The sequence below is a fragment of the Ahaetulla prasina genome, chromosome 2 (genome assembly GCF_028640845.1).
Source record: "Ahaetulla prasina isolate Xishuangbanna chromosome 2, ASM2864084v1, whole genome shotgun sequence".
NCBI classification, from domain to species: Eukaryota; Metazoa; Chordata; class Lepidosauria; order Squamata; family Colubridae; genus Ahaetulla; species Ahaetulla prasina.
The window spans coordinates 104361726-104379974 of NC_080540.1; the positions used below are offsets into that span (position 1 = coordinate 104361726).

The window sequence follows — 18249 nt, forward strand, 5'->3', positions numbered from 1 at the left end:
GCTTGCTTGTTTTGGTTGGTTGGTTGGGTATTGTTTTGTTTCTTCTGTCTTTTACATTTTGAGGAGAGGACAGTATTATCCATCTCTTTCAGATTCTCAGGAAAGAAAATGGGCCTTGCCAATGAAGATGACAATTTTCTGAAGCCATCTGGTACCCACTGGCATAAGGAGGGCAAGTGTTTACATATTGTCATAATATAACTAGGCAAAACATATTACTTCTGTACTTGTTATCTAATCTTGGGATATGAAAGGGCACTCATGTGCCTCGTGATGTCATAATGCATTATTTCATCATTTTGGGGTCATGGTGGCTAGTAGCAGATACCATTGCTTATTATGTATTATTATTATGTATCTCTAGCACCATTTTATTTATGTGATAACTCACCTGATTGGCTGGCCATTCTTTATTTTTAATGTATTTTGGCAAACATACAGAAAACAGGCTATCTCTCTATTGTTAGAGTGGCTGGCCACGTGATGGGGCATTTACAGTGGCATCTGTCTGTTGCTCTAGTGAGCAAGTTTCCCAGGAGCCAAGGAGATATAAGCCTCTCATACTCCTTGAGGAATCAAAATAAAATTTGTTTCACTTCTATAACTTTTTGTCTTTATCTCAAATTGACCAAAAAAGAAAGAAAGAAAGAAAAGAAACCAACCCTGGGCCCTTCTGAGACAGCCATTCACCCTCTTTCTCTAAGTCGAATTTTGCTTTGTTATCTTTGAACTTTGGCAGTCAGTTTTGGATTGTGGGAGGGCAGAATTGTTGTATTCAAAAATGGGTTGACGGTCAGGAGACACATAGGAACCTGCTTGCATTCACTCTCATGGCTAATATATCCCTCTTGAGAAACAACTAAAGATTAGTAGCCACAATCCAATAGTTTAATGCATGTGTGGGGCTTTTGTAAAGAGAGCAGGAGTTTCCTTGTATGTAAGGGCTTTCCCATTCATTTTAATGTTAAGGACAGAATAATGCACATTGGAGCACCAGTTGTGCCAAATTGCTTTAAAAGCATCCATATAACATCACCATCCCTTGAAAACTCTTTGAGATGGATTTTTGCCCAGACAATTATGTATTTTATTTGTATATGATGGTTGTGCACTATAAAGTTCCTCCATCAATCTGAACTTTCTTTTCATGTCACATTGTGATAAACAAATTCCCCACCTTTGTTTGCCAAGTTTCAAGGCTGTTTTCTCAGCCAAGAAAGGCCTAATAAATTATGTTTACTATTTCTTTTACCTTCTTGTCAATGTTTTCTGGGTTTGCTTTTTTTGTTTCATTTTTATTTTCTTAACAAATACTTAGCAATGGTTTTAAAAATATTTGTACATTGTGAGATATAGTCAACACCTAACATGCCTTTGTACAAGATCCTGACTTAGTTACAAATTAACGAGAACAATGCACTAAAGGGGAGGGTGAGAATGAATGAAAGAGAGAAAACTATCCATTAAGATGACACCTGCACTTGGAGTTAGTGTATTCTCATCACACTGATTAGCAAGGCGCCCTCTATGACTAGAGCAATGATTTAGAGACATGATGTGGTTTTCCCACTCCCTCCATCCCCAGGCCATCACATGGCTTTAATGGCCTTCTGTCTTAGTGGCCTTATTTTCATGATTTACCGATCCTGATGAAAGCCAGGGAGATACAGACCGCGAGCTGGTTTGCTTAGCCATGCTGTAGTGGCTGATGACGGTGTAGAATCTGCCCCGGGAGTTGGAATCCTGAGCTGAATAGTAAGCATCGAGAGAAGCAGGAATGCACCTCTTATGCTGGAGATCAAGGGGAAAAAACAGGTACCATGAATACCAATTAAGCAAAAATACCTTTTTATTTAATGATCTACTTGCCATCAGCTTAGCTCACCTTGAACCCCTTGCAAAAGTTTAAATATTTTGAGTGCAATTCTAGCTACCGAACCCAGCTCCATGGCAGTTGATCAGTTTGGCTGATCTCAAAAAGCTAAACATAGAACTGGGTCTGGCTATTATTTGAATGGGTAAAATCCCAGGACTGTAGTTCAGACTACAGGAAATAAGAAATAGGAAAATAGAAAAAGAAAAAAAGAGCAATGGGATACCATTCTGCATTGTTGCCAAAATAACTGCATGGATCTGTCCATGGAGCAAAAATCGCCAGCAGTTGACTTTGACTCAAAAGAAACATTTATTTCCTGGATGCAATTTGTTTTTAAGATAGTCCTGCAAATCTCAGCAGAACTACAAGTACATATGTTCTCAATCAAACTCTTTGTAGGGTATAGGCCAGTGTTGGCGAACCTTTTCGGCACGCATGCCGGAAGTGGTATGCAGAGCATCTCTCCAGGCATGTGAGCCGTTGCCCATTGCTCTTCTGGGTTCCCGCATGCCGGCCAGCTGGTCTTCAAGCGTGTGAGAATGCCAGACACCAGAAGAGCAGCTGCCTGGGCGGCTGCTCTTCTGATATCTGATGTGCGCATGTGCACCAGCCACCTGGTCTTCCATTTTCTGTGTGCATGCACACACAAAGCCCAACTAGGCAGCGCATATGCGTTCACATACGCTCACATGTGCACCAGGCAGCTGCTCTTCTGGTTTCTGGCATGTGCGTGCACACTGGACAGCTGGTCTTCACACATGCACGTGTGCCAGAAAATAGAAGACCAGCTGGCCGGTGTGCATTTGCGCACCAGAAACCAGAAGGGCGTCCACTCAGCACACACGTGTGCACCAGGTGACTGCTCTTCCGGTTTTTGGCAGTCTCGCACACGTGAAGACCAGCTGGCCAATGCATCGGAACCTGGAAGAGAAGTGGGCAACAGCTCATGTGCCCAGAGAGATGGCTCTGCATCCCACTTCCAGCATGCATGCCATAGGTTCGCCATCCCTGGTATAGGCTAGTGAACAAGCTTGCCAGTAGGTAATTTTTCCTCAGTTTTATCACTCCTACTCCTATTTCTCCCTTTATTCTGTGACAATAAACTGAGGATCAATAAAGATGTCCCAAAACTTTCAAAATGCATAATGTGTAACTGCATGCCTCTTACATTTTTAATCTGATGCTAAGCTGAGTCAAAAACCTAGTTTTTGTCAGCCTGTTCAAAAATAAATGGGGGTGGCTGGCTGAGGTCTGCTTGAAGATTTATACCTGTCAGATTCAGAATAATTGAGGCTGTTGGAGGGTATTGCAGACCTTTATTTCCTAAAGCACTAACCACTTTTCAGCATGTTGTTGACAAATTATATCTTCAGCCCTGACAGAGAAAGGCAGGATTAAATTGTAGTCATGCAGCGAACAAGATTCTATCACTAGCTGAGACGGTTCATTCATCCCAGACTTCTTACCTTATAAACAAATCCATCTGGGCAACTGTGGTCGTAGGTAAACGCTTTGTATACCACAAGAAAGACTATGCAGGCAAGGAATGCAAGAGCCAGGCTTATGAGAATAGTGACCTGCAAAACAATTAACAATTAAATTAATCTCTTGTCATGGATGTTAGCTCCCTAGGAAATCATGTGTATTTATAGTCAGTCTAATAGAAAGATTTGTGGCTGCGGTTGTTTTTTAGCACAACATGCAGCACTTAACTCCCATCATCACAGATATTAAAATGAATACTGGTATATTTTCTAAAAGGGTATATTAACTCTAGGAAAGCAAATTAATAACTTTGGAGGAGCTATTTCAAAGACAGAAAGCTAAACTAGAACAGACTGCAGCAAGTGTTCTATGAAGAGATATTAGAGATATTAGTTTGATGTGGTGGTTAAGGTGCTAGCCTTCAAATCAGGAGACTGTTTCTAGGCCTGCCTTAGGCATAAAAGCCACTGGGTGATTTTAAGCCAGTAATTCTCTCAACCTCACCCAATCCATCTAACAGGGATGCTGTTGCAAAGAAAATAGAAAGCAAGAATATTAGGTATCTCTGCTGCCTTGAGTTACATACGTACATACATACATACAGGTAAGATAGATAATAGATAGATTAGAGATGAAATAGAGATAAGAGATCACAGAGATAGAGAGATAATTGTGATAAAACTAAACCATCAACCTCAACATCTAAAGCAGGGAAGTCCAACTGGCGGGCCATGGGCCAGGTGTGTCACACACACAGGCCATGCCCATTCCAGCTCCGCGAAGGGGAAAACATCGCGAAACATCACGTGATGGCAACGTGACACAGCAAGTTTGACTCCCACGGTCTAAAGCTTTATAGAAAATCAGATATTGAAATCCCAATCATTGACAAACTCTATAAGAATTTTTAGCACAGATATAGAAATGGAATTTGGCCCAGGGAAATGAGCCTCTGTAGCAATAAATCAGGATAAAATCACAAACAGTAATGTTATTGAAATGCCAAATGGCCAAACTATTAAGAACCACTATGATGAAGCCTACAAGTATCCTGGCATTATACAGTTGAATAACATCAAGCATAGATAAGTTAAAAGTGTGACTAATAATCAAGACATCCAAAGAGTGAGAATATTACCAAGCACAAAAGTTAGTAATCCTATCAATACCTGGACCATACTTATGATATTATACAGTGCTAGAATTATTAACTGGACACAAGCTGAACTAGACAGTTTAGACCAAAACAAGAAAACTGACCACCATTCACTATGCATTACATCTCTGTAGTGATAGTGATGGATTATACCTGCCCCAAAGAAATGGAGGAAGAGGTTTCCTTCAAGTCAGACAAACTGTTGAAGAAGAAAAGTGTGCATTCATTTGTTATGTAAAAGACAGTCAAGAACAAGCATTGATGCAAGTTAAAAATGACAAAGTATTAAAGCAACAAGTGAATGTTGAAAAAATGTAATAAAAACATGAACAAAAAATTGGCAAGGAAAAGGATTGCATGGTCAATTTTTACAAATGATCACATGGAAGGTGGATAAAGGTAAAACTTGGTAATGGTTTACAACTGGAACATTTAAAAAAGAAAGTGAAGATTTGATTTTTGTTGCACAAAAGTACAAGAGTATTTGAACTAATACAATGAAGGTGAGAATTGAAAAATCATCAAATAATTCAAAGTGCAGTTTGTGCAAAGAAGCAGATAAAATATGATATCATATATTCAGCTTGTGAGAGATGGTCATGTAAATTGATTATAAACAATGACATAACACAGTCACCAAAATGATTCACTGCAAAATCTGTAAAAATTATCATGTACCAGTAATGAATTAGTAGGAACATGTAATTGAAAAAGTAATTAAAAACGAGTCTATATTCAGAATTGTGGAATTCTGAAATAGACTGATTAACATCTTGACTCATAACACACCAGATATAACTGTGGCTGAAAAGAAAAAAATGTGAATAAATATGACATAGTAGATAGTAGAGTAGATAGTGGAATAGAAGATAAAGAATTGAAGATAATAGAATAGAAGACAAAAATTTGAGAGGATCACAAAGCATCAAGATCCAAAAAACTGAAATTGAAAGATTATGGCACAAACCAGCCATGGCAGTCCCAGGGATTATCAGCACACTGGGTGCCAGACCAAAAAATATTGTACAACACTTAGAAAATCTGTGCATCAACATTTCCATCTGTCAGCTGGAAAAAAAAACCACACAACTTAGAGTGCATATATACTATACTGATACATACGACATTCTGGGTTCTTGGGGAAGAAGAAGAGTGGTGGAATTCAAATTTTTACTACCATTTCTGAGGGTGTGGCTTGATGGACATGGTGTGGTTTGGTGGGCGTGGCAAGGGAAGGATACTGCAAAATCTCCATTCCCACCCCACCCCAAGGGAAGGATACTGCAAAATCTCCATTCCCTCCCCACTCTGGGGCCAGCCAGAAGTGGTATTTGCCGGTTCTCCGAACTACTCAAAATTCTCCAGAACTTGTCAAAACCTGCTGAATAGCACCCCTGAAGAAGAATGAAGGCCAACTGAAGGCCAACACCAGCTAAAGAACTCACAGCTGTGAATTCACATTGCTGTGAAGAGATAATAATTGAATAGAAAAAAAAAGTAGCCTACAAGAAAGATCAAATAGAAAACAGAAAAGAGATATGGCAAAACAAAGTATTACATGGACAGCACATCATACAAAACTTTTTTATTTATTTGTCACAACATTATATATAAGCATAAGCATGGAATAACTATACAATATATAAGCATATATATAACCATAAGTATGTAATAACTATATGAAATTGTATACAATTAAAGGGAACATTAGGACAGGAACGGTAGGCACATTGGTGCTCTTATGCACGCCCCTTACTAAAACTAGCAGGTAAGCCAAAAAACAAGAAGACCTGGCCATGGAAAAAAGAGACAGAGGGGCTAATTCTCAACAAAATCAATTCTTGAAGAAATGCATATAAGCCAAAATTGAGAAAACAGCACAGACAACAAAAGAAGCTGAAGAAACAGTGAATCACCTAATTAGCTGCTGCAAAAAAAATGACACAGACTCATTAGAAACAACGGCATAGCAAAGTACCAACAAAGGTATATTGGAATATCTGCAAGAAACATCATTTGCCTGCAAGCAAGAACTGGTGGAACCACAAAATAGACAAAGTAATAGAAAAGGAAGAAGCTAAAGCATTCTGGGACTTTAGAATTCAAACAGAGAAGCACCTACAACAACACCCCAGACTTAACAATTGTTGATAAGAAAGAAAAACATGTCTGGGTAGTGCAGTACTTGAAGTCAGCCGAATAGAAGAGAAAGAACTGGAGAAAATCTCAAAATACAAAGATCTGCAAATAAAAATAGAATGACTGGCAAAAGAAAACAAAGATTCAGTCTGAACATCTGGCTGACTATGTGACCAACTGCAATAATAACAATAAATATTAACATCTGAAACTATGAATTTCTACAATATACAGTGTAAACAAACTAATCTGGACTGGAATCTAATATCTCCAGGCAGAAAAACATAAAATATGCAGTGCTAAATATCACCAAGTGTGTTTTCATCTGGCAATAAGAACACAGTAACACCTATGAAGCCAAGGGTCAAAATAACATAGTTTCCCACTGAGATTGATCTGGGAACAGCTCAAGGTGAAAACATGCCTTTCTGGATGAAAATGACACAGATGTTATTGGCTGTGATGCACTCTAAGTATAAAGGCTGGCTGATTTTAAGTATTTTGATGCTGCCTTAGCCCACTTGCTCAACTAATACCCAGAGAATAGGAGACAAAGGCAGGAGGGAGGAAACAGAAAATAGGTCCAAACTCAGTACCTGATTTGAAGAAGCCATAAACAGTGATGTTCATTGCATCCTGCTCCCTCTTGTTCATTTTAAAAAAATGCATTGGTGGGACATGCATATCTTCAACGCGGAGTGAGTTATTATTTTTTATTATTATTATTATTATTTATTATTTTCACTTCTAAAATGTATTCGTTTATCTTCAAGAAAATAAGGAGGAGTCACGCAGGAGGTGACACGAGGCTGGCTCCAGGCGATTACGAGCGCTTCTTTGGTGGAGGGTGTCTTTCCGGCCGCCTTGAAAGAGGCGGTGGTGAGGCCCCTCCTCAAGAAGCCTTCCCTGGACCCGGCTGTTTTAGGTAATTATCGTCCGGTCTCCAACCTTCGCTTCGCGGCGAAGGTTGTAGAGAGTATGGTGGCATATCAGTTTCCCTTGCACCTGGATGAAACTGTCTATCTAGACCCGTTCCAGTCCGGTTTCCGACCCAGTTACAGCACGGAGACGGCTTTGGTCGCGTTGGTGGATGATCTCTGGAGGGCCAGGGATAGGGGTTGTTCCTCTGCCCTGGTCCTATTAGACCTCTCAGCGGCTTTCGATACCATCGACCATGGTATCCTGCTGCGCGGGTGGGAGGGATTGGGAGTGGGAGGCACCGTTTATCGGTGGTTCTCCTCCTATCTCTCCGACCGGCCGCAGTCGGTGTTGACAGGGGGGCAGAGGTCGGCCCCGAGGCGCCTCACTTGTGGGGTGCCGCAGGGATCGATCCTCTCGCCCCTTCTGTTCAACATCTATATGAAGCCGCTGGGTGAGATCATCAGTGGGTTCGGTGTGAGGTACCAGCTGTACGCGGATGACACCCAGCTGTACTTTTCACACGGACCACCCCAACGAAGCCATCAAGTGCTGTCCCGGTGTCTGGAGGCCGACGGGTCTGGATGAGGAGACACAGGCTCAAGCTCAATCCCTCCAAGACAGAGTGGCTGTGGATGCTGGCATCCCGGTACAGTCAGCTAAATCCGCGGCTGACCATCGGTGGCGAGTCATTGGCCCCGATGGAGAGGGTGCGCAACTTAGGCGTCCTCCTGGATGAACGGCTGTCTCTAGAAGATCATTTGACAGCCGTCTCCAGGGGGGCGGTCTACCAGGTTCGCCTGGTGCGCCAGTTGCGCCCCTTTCTGGACCGGGAGGCCCTATGCACGGTCACTCACGCCCTCGTGACGTCTCGCCTGGATTACTGCAACGCTCTCTACATGGGGCTTCCCTTGAAGGGCATCCGGAGGCTACAGTTAGTCCAGAACGCGGCTGCGCGGGTGATAGATGGAGCCCCTCGTGGCTCCCGTATAACACCTATCCTGCGCAGTCTGCACTGGCTACCTGTGGCTTTCCGGGTGCGCTTCAAGGTTTTGGTGACCACCTTTAAAGCGCTCCATGGCATAGGGCCGGGTTATCTACGGGACCGCCTACTGCGACCAGATACCTCTCACCGACCTGTGCGCTCTCACAGAGAGGGACTCCTCAGGGTGCCGTCAGCTAGGCAGTGTCGTCTGGCGACACCCAGGGGAAGGGCCTTCTCTGTGGGGGCTCCCGCCCTCTGGAACGAACTCCCCCCAGGACTCCGTCAACTTCCGGACCTTCGAACCTTCCGTCGCGAGCTCAAGACACATTTATTCATCTGTGCAGGACTGGCTTAGTTTTTTAGATTTTAAATTTAGAGGGGTTTTTAAATTGATTTTAATATTTATATTTTTATTTTTAATTAATTGGGCAGTAGAATAAGTTTTTTAATGATTATTTTAATTTGTATATTGATGTTTTATATGCCTGTGAACCGCCCTGAGTCCTTTGGGAGATAGGGCGGTATATAAATTCAAACAATAAATAAATAAATAAAAATAAATAAAATGTAGCGGCAAAAGTTAAATGTAAATATAATGGTATGCGCTCCAATATACAAGTATGCTGAATTCATTACCAAACTTACGAAATACCCGTCCCCATACCAACTCCTAATAGCCGTGATGGCAAACCTATGGCATGAGTGCAGACACGCCAGCCATTGCCCCAGCCCCAGCCCAACACATGCACATGTCCCTCCCTCCGGCCAGCTGGTCTTCAGGTCTCTGCCTCACATTGCATTTTGGGAGTTTGCATGCTCGTGTGCCCCCCCCCGGTGCCCCATTTTGGGCCTGGAAAGCCTCTTGCACCAATCTGGAAGCCAAAATGGGGCACTGGGGGGGCACAGGGCACATGGGCATGCGTGCGTGTATGCAGGGGGGTGCATGTGAATACAGGGGGGGCTGCTCTCATTGCATTTTGGGGGTTCCAGCACATGTGCGTGCATTTGCATGTGTGTGCATGCGCTTTGGGCACTCAGCACCAAAAAGGTTAACCATCACTGCCTTATAGTGTCTTTGTCAAGGTAAATCAGTCAGGAACCTATGGTCCAAATTGTTTCTATTCACTGAGTATATTTCTAAGATAGTAGGGCTAGCATGCTGAGGTAAAAAGGTAAAGGTAAAGGTCATGTGGCCGGCATGACTCAACGTCAAAGGCGCACGGAACACTGTTACCTTCCCACCAAAGGTGGTCCCTATTTTTTCTACTTGCATTGTTTATGTGCTTTCAAAACAGCTAGCATGCTGAGGTAGGAAGGGATAAATAATAAGGTCGCACAGATGTGTTTATCTAAAATATTCCAACATCATGCTGTATTTGCCACTGTATCTGCCTTTTTCTTTTTCTGGCCCTTGTAATGTAGTGGACCAAAAGTAGCTAAATTCTGATTTTGCCTTGGCTCATGGCTCTTCAGAAAAGTGTCAATGCTTTGCTGGGAGTCCACAATATACTATTTATTGATTTGCATGGAAATATATAATTACGTCATATCTTCAAAATGATTTAGATGAGCCACAACAAAAAGAAAGCCAATTTGCAAAACCAATAACCATTTTTATTAGGAATAACAAAAAGTTTGTTTGCTATAATATATCAAGTACTCAGTAAAACCTCAGTAAAACATGTGTTCCAATATCTGAGGGGCTGCCACAAAGAAGAGGGGTGTTGCCACAAAGAAGAGGGGGTCAACCTATTCTCCAAAGTACCTGAAGGCAGAACAAGAAGCAATGGGTGGAAACTAATCAAGGAGAGAAGCAACCATAGAACTAAGGAGAAATATCCTGATAGTTAGAAGAATTAATCATTGGAACAACTTGCCTCCAGAAGTTGTGAATGCTCCAACACTGGAAGTTTTAAAGACGATATTGGATATCCATTTGTCTGAAATGATATAGCAGGGATTTGGACTAGAAGTTGTCCAAGGTCCCTTCTGTTAGTCTATTCTAGTGTGGAACCTAGAAAGACAGTATGACTGGAAACAGAACATTACTTGAGTTTCACAGCTGAAGATATGATATTATGTCCTTCTTCTTCCATAAAATCTTTTAAAAAATGGAAAGCTGCCTAGATACACCTCTTTCCAAGGGCAGCCAATTTATCTTAAAGCTAAAGCATCACTGTTCTTTCTTAAAGAGCCTCCAATATTTTTGCTTTGTAAACTAAGGCAGACTGACTGCAATCTGCCTCAGGTAATCTCAGGGTTGAGCTCCCCTGTCTCAATGATGCAAAAATCATCAAGAGACCTGAGAAAGATATCTATGGAAATTCTCAGTCATCCAGGTCATCGTTTGTCTCAAAGGTGCTTTTTCAAAAGGCAGCTGGACTTTCTGCTTTTTCTTTGAAGACATTTTGCTTTTCATCCAAGAGCTCTTTGGACTGTTTGATAAAGCACCTTTGAGTGGAGAAAAATATTTATGCCTTGACAAACAGTTCTGTCCTAACAAAGTGCTGAAAAAGTGCTGATCTACCTCAATCAGCTGCTTCTCGTCTGTAAAAGTTGTTAAGCAATGCTGCTGTGTCACACAATGGAAAAAATATAGGGAACCATTGCTTTGTTTATAGTAGAGCTTCAAAGGGGTATCTCATTCAAATTCTGTAGAAGCAGCGTCCTTTCAGACCGCTAGTACCTAGATTGGTTCTGTATCTTGTGATATTCAGGATTGTCATACTAATCATTCTATCCAACCAACCCTACTGCTATCTCCTTTTAGATACTTCCACCATGGCCTACAAAATTGAAATCGCTTCAATTTGTTTTGTATAAATATTTATATGGCTTTTCTTGTTTAAAAAAATCCAAAGTGGTTGACAGTACAATTCAAACAACCATAATTGTAAGCTAAAACATATACTGAAATATTCTATAAAATATAAACATAAATCAATCAGATGATTTAAGGGGCATTCATAAGAGCACAAAAGTGCCTACCATTCCTGTCCTATTGTTCCCTTTCTTTATATCAAATTAATATAGTTATTGCATACTTTTGCTTATATATATGGTTTTTTTTGCTTATATATATGTTGTTGTTTTATGTCAATGTTTGCGCATACTGTTGTGACAAAATAAATTTTAAAAAAAATTAAAAGAAAGATGAAAAGAAAAACCAGCAGTACAGAAGTTAAAACTATCCTTGTTCTGCTGTGCAGTGGTCTATAGTGTCGTTTTGAGGGTGGAAGTTGAAACAGTTTATGTCCAGGATGTGAGGGGTGTGTAAATATTTTCACAGCCCTCTTTTTGACTTGTGCAATATACAGATCCTCAATGTAAGGCAGGTTGGTAGCAATTGTTTTTTCTGCAGTTCTAATTATCCCCTGAAGTCTGTATCTGTCTTGGTTGCAGAACCAAACCAGATGGTTATAGAGATGCAAACGACAGACTCAATAATTCCTCTGTAGAACTGGATCAGCAGCTCCTTGGGCAGTTTGAGGTTTCTGAGTTGGTGCAGAAAGAACATTCTTTGATGTGCTTTTTTGATGATATACTATATATTAACTTCCAGCCTGGTTCACTTTGCCTTGGTCTTCCATCACCAGGTTGCAATCTCTTTGACTCGCTCAGCCAATACAAAATTTAAAGCTGGCAAAATAAATACTTATTCATGTCTATACCCAGTTACCTGCAATTAACATTCAAACTAGCTTGAAATCTCTCATTATGAGAAACAGATTGTGGCCATCAAAGCCTCCAATTTTAAAACTATGTTTCAAGTTTGCAACTATTATTATAAATCAACTAATTTCATGGATTCTTTTAAAGAATAATAAAGTTGATAAAAATCCAGTATAGTAAAGAAATCAAGCCCTTTAGAGACTGAAGGGAAAAATGAGAATAATAAGCATGTTACCATTTTCCAAGTTCTCCTGAAAATGCAGAAATTGATTATTATTGAAATAACACATCATCAGAAAAATGAACCATCTGAATAGTTGTCCAGAAGGAACTTTCCATAAAAGTTCCTTAATCCAGAGTGGGAGGAGAATTTGTGTTTTATAATAATTTATGTTTCAGCACTTTCATTTTTCCTAATGCCCCACTTATTTTTATCATATCTCATGACACTTGAATTCTAGTGCCTTCATGTGAAAACATTCTTCTCAAAACCAGGTATCTTGTGTTTATATGGAACTTCATGTTCTAATTTTTTTTTCCTCTTAGACTCAACTGCATGATAAAATAAATGTGTAATTGAAAGTGGAACCCACATATTTAATTCCTTTTAACTTACTGTTATCATAACTCTATGATCTGATCTATTCATTGAACGATCCTGACTAATGAACAAAGAAATATATAGCTTACCTGGGCTTGAACTGGGCAGTTCAAATAACCTTATTTTAATTCAGAACTGATTCAGAATCAACCCATATAATCAGCATTATTTGTTATGTGCATGCAGGTGCAACCTGGAGAGAGGGAAGGAAGTAGGAAAGGGGAATGGCATCAAGATGCTTTGGAAACGTGGTTCTCCAAGAGGGACCACATCTTCCAGTCCCATTCCTCCTCTTCTCCATTGATGACCCTACAGAGGTTTGTCCACAGCAATTTCCATTAAAATAAGGAGCATTAGAAATATACGTCACAGTGTTTCTTAACATCTCCACAGGTTTTAGAAAACTCAGGAAGCATTTTTAATGCTTGTAAGAATAATTGAATATCCATGCTTCATAGAGATGAATCATCTATTAAGAGTGCCTCTCACAAAGATAAAGTTTAAAAATAGAAGACGGAGGCATGCAGGAAAGCTTGACAATATTAGACAAACACTTTGGCTCTATTTGAAGCCAAGTAATGAATGCATAAATTTAATGAATTTCCCATTTGGACAAATTGGAGGATTCAGTTATTTGGTTGAAATTTCACATACAGCTGCCGGGATGGTTTGGCAGAAGAGACAAGCAAGATACATCCTGTAGGTCTCAATAATATGAAGGATGAATCTTTATGTTGCGTCTAGATGGGGGTGGGTTGCATGTAAACCTAATGAATAAATAAATAAAAATGTTCAATCTTTCCATGGCATCACAGTTCTTCTTCCCCTTTCACTATCACCCATCCCATCATAATCTTACTTTAGAAAAAGGATGGCCCCATTCTACTATAAGTGACATTTTCTCTACATCAGGATAAGCCAGTTTTCCTATGCTTAAAAACAAGCCATGGCTGGCTGAGGAATTCTGGGAGTTGAAGTCCACAAGTCTTAAAGTTGCCAAGTTTGGCGATCCCTTCTCTAACAGCCACAATATATGGAGCATGGAATTAGAATTTGGTGCAACTGGAGAGAACAACTCTACACATTCCAGAGAGAGATCCAGCCACTATTTGGAAAGTTTTATAATCCTTAGACTAGAAAAAATTAAAATATTATTTCAAAATAGATTGTGCATAACATTTGGGAGAGTTTAAAGGTGGGAATAAATGGCTGATGTTTCCTTAATAAAAGCACAACATGAATAGAATTAAATTAAGACTCTTATTCTTCAAAAAATGTTTTTCATTAAAAAACAACAACCCGATGTTTGTTCCAATTTTTTTTTTCTTTTGGGAACCTCTGATGTCACCATTGCCCGTTTGCTTTATACATCTTGTCACCACAAAGCCTGCCTTTTTAAGATGATATCTCTGCCATTAATTCTGCCTGCCCTGCTATTCTGAGAGAGCAATGAGATGACAGAACAAACAAGTACATCATGTTTCCAAGTAATTTATCAAATAATTAAATTAAGCAGCTGGCTCAATTAGTCTGGCCAAACTCCGTCACATAATATCGTTTCTGGAGCTTGTTTGGATCCTAATGGATTTGATGCTTTAAGTGTTTGTGGAGCCAGGTTGCAGTTAGGAGACATATTTCATTGCCAAGTCCTAAATTTCCAGTGAGGGAATAACAATTACTGTATGTTTAATAAGCACTGGGTGAGTTATAAAATGCTTTTTTCTTAGCAGATGCACTAAAGTGATAAATGTTTTACACTTGGGTGGGAGGTTTACATAGACGAAGGTTAACGGTAATGGTAAATGGTAGCAGCTTTTTTTTAAAAAAATGTTCTACGGAAAACTTGCTTGGCTCATGCACAACTTAAATGTGACAGGTTTCATGTTAAAATATTCCGTTATTCGGTTTCTTCTCACTCCTGGAGCACATGGAGTGAGCGTAATAGGATCCATAGGGAAATGTTTTAATTAATCTATAGCCTGTTCAGTCAATTGACTCTAAATACTGTGCAAGAACATCCAAATCCGCTTGTATATATACAATACTATATAATGGAAACAAACATAATAATTACAGTTAAACGTCACAATTAGTCTTAGAAATAGTTACAATAGTTACTCAGATCCCAAAGGCTTGCAAAACAACCATAATTTTGCAAACTTCCATAAGACCATGGGAGCAGATGCTTCCCTTGGGTCAGAAACAAGCTGTTCCAAAGTAGGGCAGTATCCACAGAGGGTACCCCTTTTCATGCCCCATCTCTTCTCATGCCTTTATAGTTGGAGATCTTCAGTAGGCATTCTCTGACCCTATGGGAGAGGCAAACTCAAAAATACTCATGCCGTGAACTACTAAAATTTTATAGGTGATAACTAGCCCTTTGAATTGCACTTGGAAACATATCCAGTGCAAGTCTCATTGCAATGATGTTGTAGCGCAGCATCAAGACTGTCTACTTAGTCTGTTGACTGCTATGCTTTGCTGCAACTAAGGTTTTTGGTGGAGAGAGGCTGTGACAGAGAAGGCTCATTTCCTTAGCTCCAAGTAAGACAGCCCCATGTAAAGTAATCAGTACTGGAGATGACAAAGGGTTCATATTTATTGCTTCCTGTTCTAGGTAAAACTACTCCTGCCTTGGCTTCCACTCTCAGGACCTATACGTTGAGGAGGACCTCCAAATTGTGGACCTGTTCTCCTTGGGATAGGGTTAATGATTCTCAGTACAACTGGATATAATCAGTATATTAATAACATCTCACCTAAAACTAGTGAACTGCCTCTCCCAGAAACTTAGAATAGAATAGAATAGAATTTTTATTGGCCAAGTGTGATTGGACACACAAGGAATTTGTCTTGGTGCATATGCTCTCAGTGTACATAAAAGAAAAGATACGTTCATCAAGGTACAACATTTACAACACAATTGATGATCAATATATCAATATAAATCATAAGGATTGCCAGCAACAAGTTATAGTCATACAGTCATAAGTGGAAAGAGATTGGTAATGGGAACTATGAGACGATTAATAGTAGTGCAGATTCAGTAAATAGTCTGACAGTGTTGAGGGAATTATTTGTTTAGCAGAGTGATGGCCTTCGGGAAAAAACTGTTCTTGTGTCTAGTTGTTCTGGTATGCAGTGCTCTATAGCGTCGTTTTGAGGGTAGGAGTTGAAACAGTTTATGTCCAGGATGTGAGGGATCTGTGTTTTTCTTGTTGGGTTGCAGAACCGAACCAGACAGTTATAGAGGTGCAAATGACAGACTCAATAATTCCTCTGTAGAATTGGATCAGCAGCTCCTTGGGCAGTTTGAGCTTACTGAGTTGGCGCAGAAAGAACATTCTTTGTTGTCCTTTTTTAATGATGTTTTTGATGTTAGCTGTCCATTTGAGATCTTGTGATATGATAGAACCCAGAAATTTGAAGGTTTCTACTGTTGATACTGTGTTGTCAAGTATTGTGAGAGGTGGAAGTATGGAAGGGTTTTTCCTAAAGTCTACCACCATTTCTACGGTTTTGAGTGTGTTCAGTTCCAGATTGTTTTGGTTGCACCACAAGGCTAGTCGTTCGACCTCTCGTCTATATGCGGATTCATCATTGTCTCGAATGAGACCAATCACTGTTGTGTCATCTGCGAACTTCAGTAGCTTAACAGATGGATCATTGGAGATGCAGTCATTGGTATACAGAGAGAAGAGAAGTGGGGAGAGCACACAGCCTTGGGGGGCCCCTGTGCTAATTGTACAGGTATTTGATGTGATCTTGCTTAGCTTCACCTGCTGCTTCCTGTTTGTTAGTTTGTTAGCTTCAAATTGATGTTAAATCAGTGAGGGGAGAAGATCATGGATTGGCATCTCTTGAAGGAAAGACCAACAATCTGATCATTCTCATCATACCTTTTGACAGCCAACTGAACTCCAGCACTCAAGAAGGCATGGAATCATTATAACATCCAAATCCCAACCACTTAAACAATCAAGCACGACTATACACATGGCAAAAGTTCTAATAAAACAAGGGTGGATGGCCATGTTTTCTTCATCCACGTTCAGCCACAAGTCACAGATGAGAGTCACCAATTAGGTTTAGTCCTATGCTCAGGTCTGAAACCTATGCTCAGGTTTCAATGGATCTGGACAATCTGTTTCATCTAAGGTTCTGCAACTCTTGTCCCACCACTGTCCCCACATAGTAGAAATTGGATGTAGGATGATGGTTTCCCAAAATAAATTAATCCAAGGCAGTTTATTGAATAGGGGCAGATCATTGCTTCTCTCAAAATTACCAGCATCAACATATCAAGGAAGGGAGCGAGATGGAGAGGGATGGGGTGGGGGCAGAGAGAGAGAGAGATGAACTAAATACACAGACATTTATCTAGCCAGGAAGGGGTTAAGACTAGTCCACAAGTTCTGGAGATAATGCTACAAAGAACCCTTTTTCCCACTTCCTCAGAAACATCCCAGTAACCATGAAAGAAGCTACCTTCACCATTTTATCATATCCTGTCCAGCCAGCTTCCTATTCATAGCAGATATGAGCAATTTTATTTACAATTTATTCAGTCAGATTATGGTAACCTCAGATTGTACAGCCATGTATAATCATATAGTTATAAGACACATTATCAGCCACCGATAAATGGTTGATTACTGACTGTCTGTATTAGGACTTAACTTTCTAGCAAACTGCAAAGAGAAGGAAAAAAAAAACTTGCTTCATTCAAACCTACAAAATTGAGCTATCCAGTCTGCTAAACCATTTGTGAAAAAAGACACGGCATCTTCACTGCATGCTTCACAATGAATCCCCAGAGTTGAGCCAGAATGCAAATCCACAAGGTTACAGTGGATATGTGTGTGTGTGTTAAGCTTGGGGGGGGGAGGGGGAATAAATAGCAACTATCTTATTATTCCCTGATTTCAGATTAATCTGTTTTTCTAAACTTAATTTTTCATAATTGTTTATCCCACACATACTAATATCATTCATTCAGTTTTCTTCTATCAATGAATAAATCACCAACATCATAATACTCTGGAATGGGGCATTCACAGAACCAAAAGTCCAACAATACAGTTAGAACAATTAATCAGTGGAACGACTTGCCACCAGATGTTGTAGGTGCTCCAACACGGGAGATTTTTAAGGAGAGATTGGACAACCATTTGTCTGAAATGGTATAATATTGGGTTTCCTGCTTGAGCCTGGGGTTGGACTAGAAGACCTCCAAGGTTCCTCCCAACTGTTGTTCTGTCCTAAAATCTCAGTGAAATATCTGACAACTACATTGTTTTTCTGAGAGGTCCTTGGTGCTCTCTGAGCTTGGTTGCTTTTGTGCTGATGTTTTGTTTCCCAAACTAGATAACATCATCAGTGCTAGTCCGTTAATTCGTTTGGGTAATGAAATATCG

The 18249-nt window shown here is 40.1% G+C and overlaps 1 protein-coding gene across 2 annotated transcripts in view; it reads right to left on the reverse strand.

Annotated features, from left to right (window-relative positions):
* Positions 1-1599: 1599 nt before the first annotated feature.
* NSG2 (neuronal vesicle trafficking associated 2) overlaps positions 1600-18249 on the reverse strand; it is a 64921-nt gene continuing 48271 nt past the window's right edge. For both annotated transcript variants that reach the window (XM_058169636.1, XM_058169634.1), the window contains exons 3-4: positions 3343-3453; positions 1600-1791 (exon numbers count right to left, since the gene is read on the reverse strand). In XM_058169636.1, coding sequence (XP_058025619.1) covers positions 1600-1791; positions 3343-3453 — 303 coding nt within the window. The remainder of the gene's footprint in view (positions 1792-3342; positions 3454-18249) is intronic.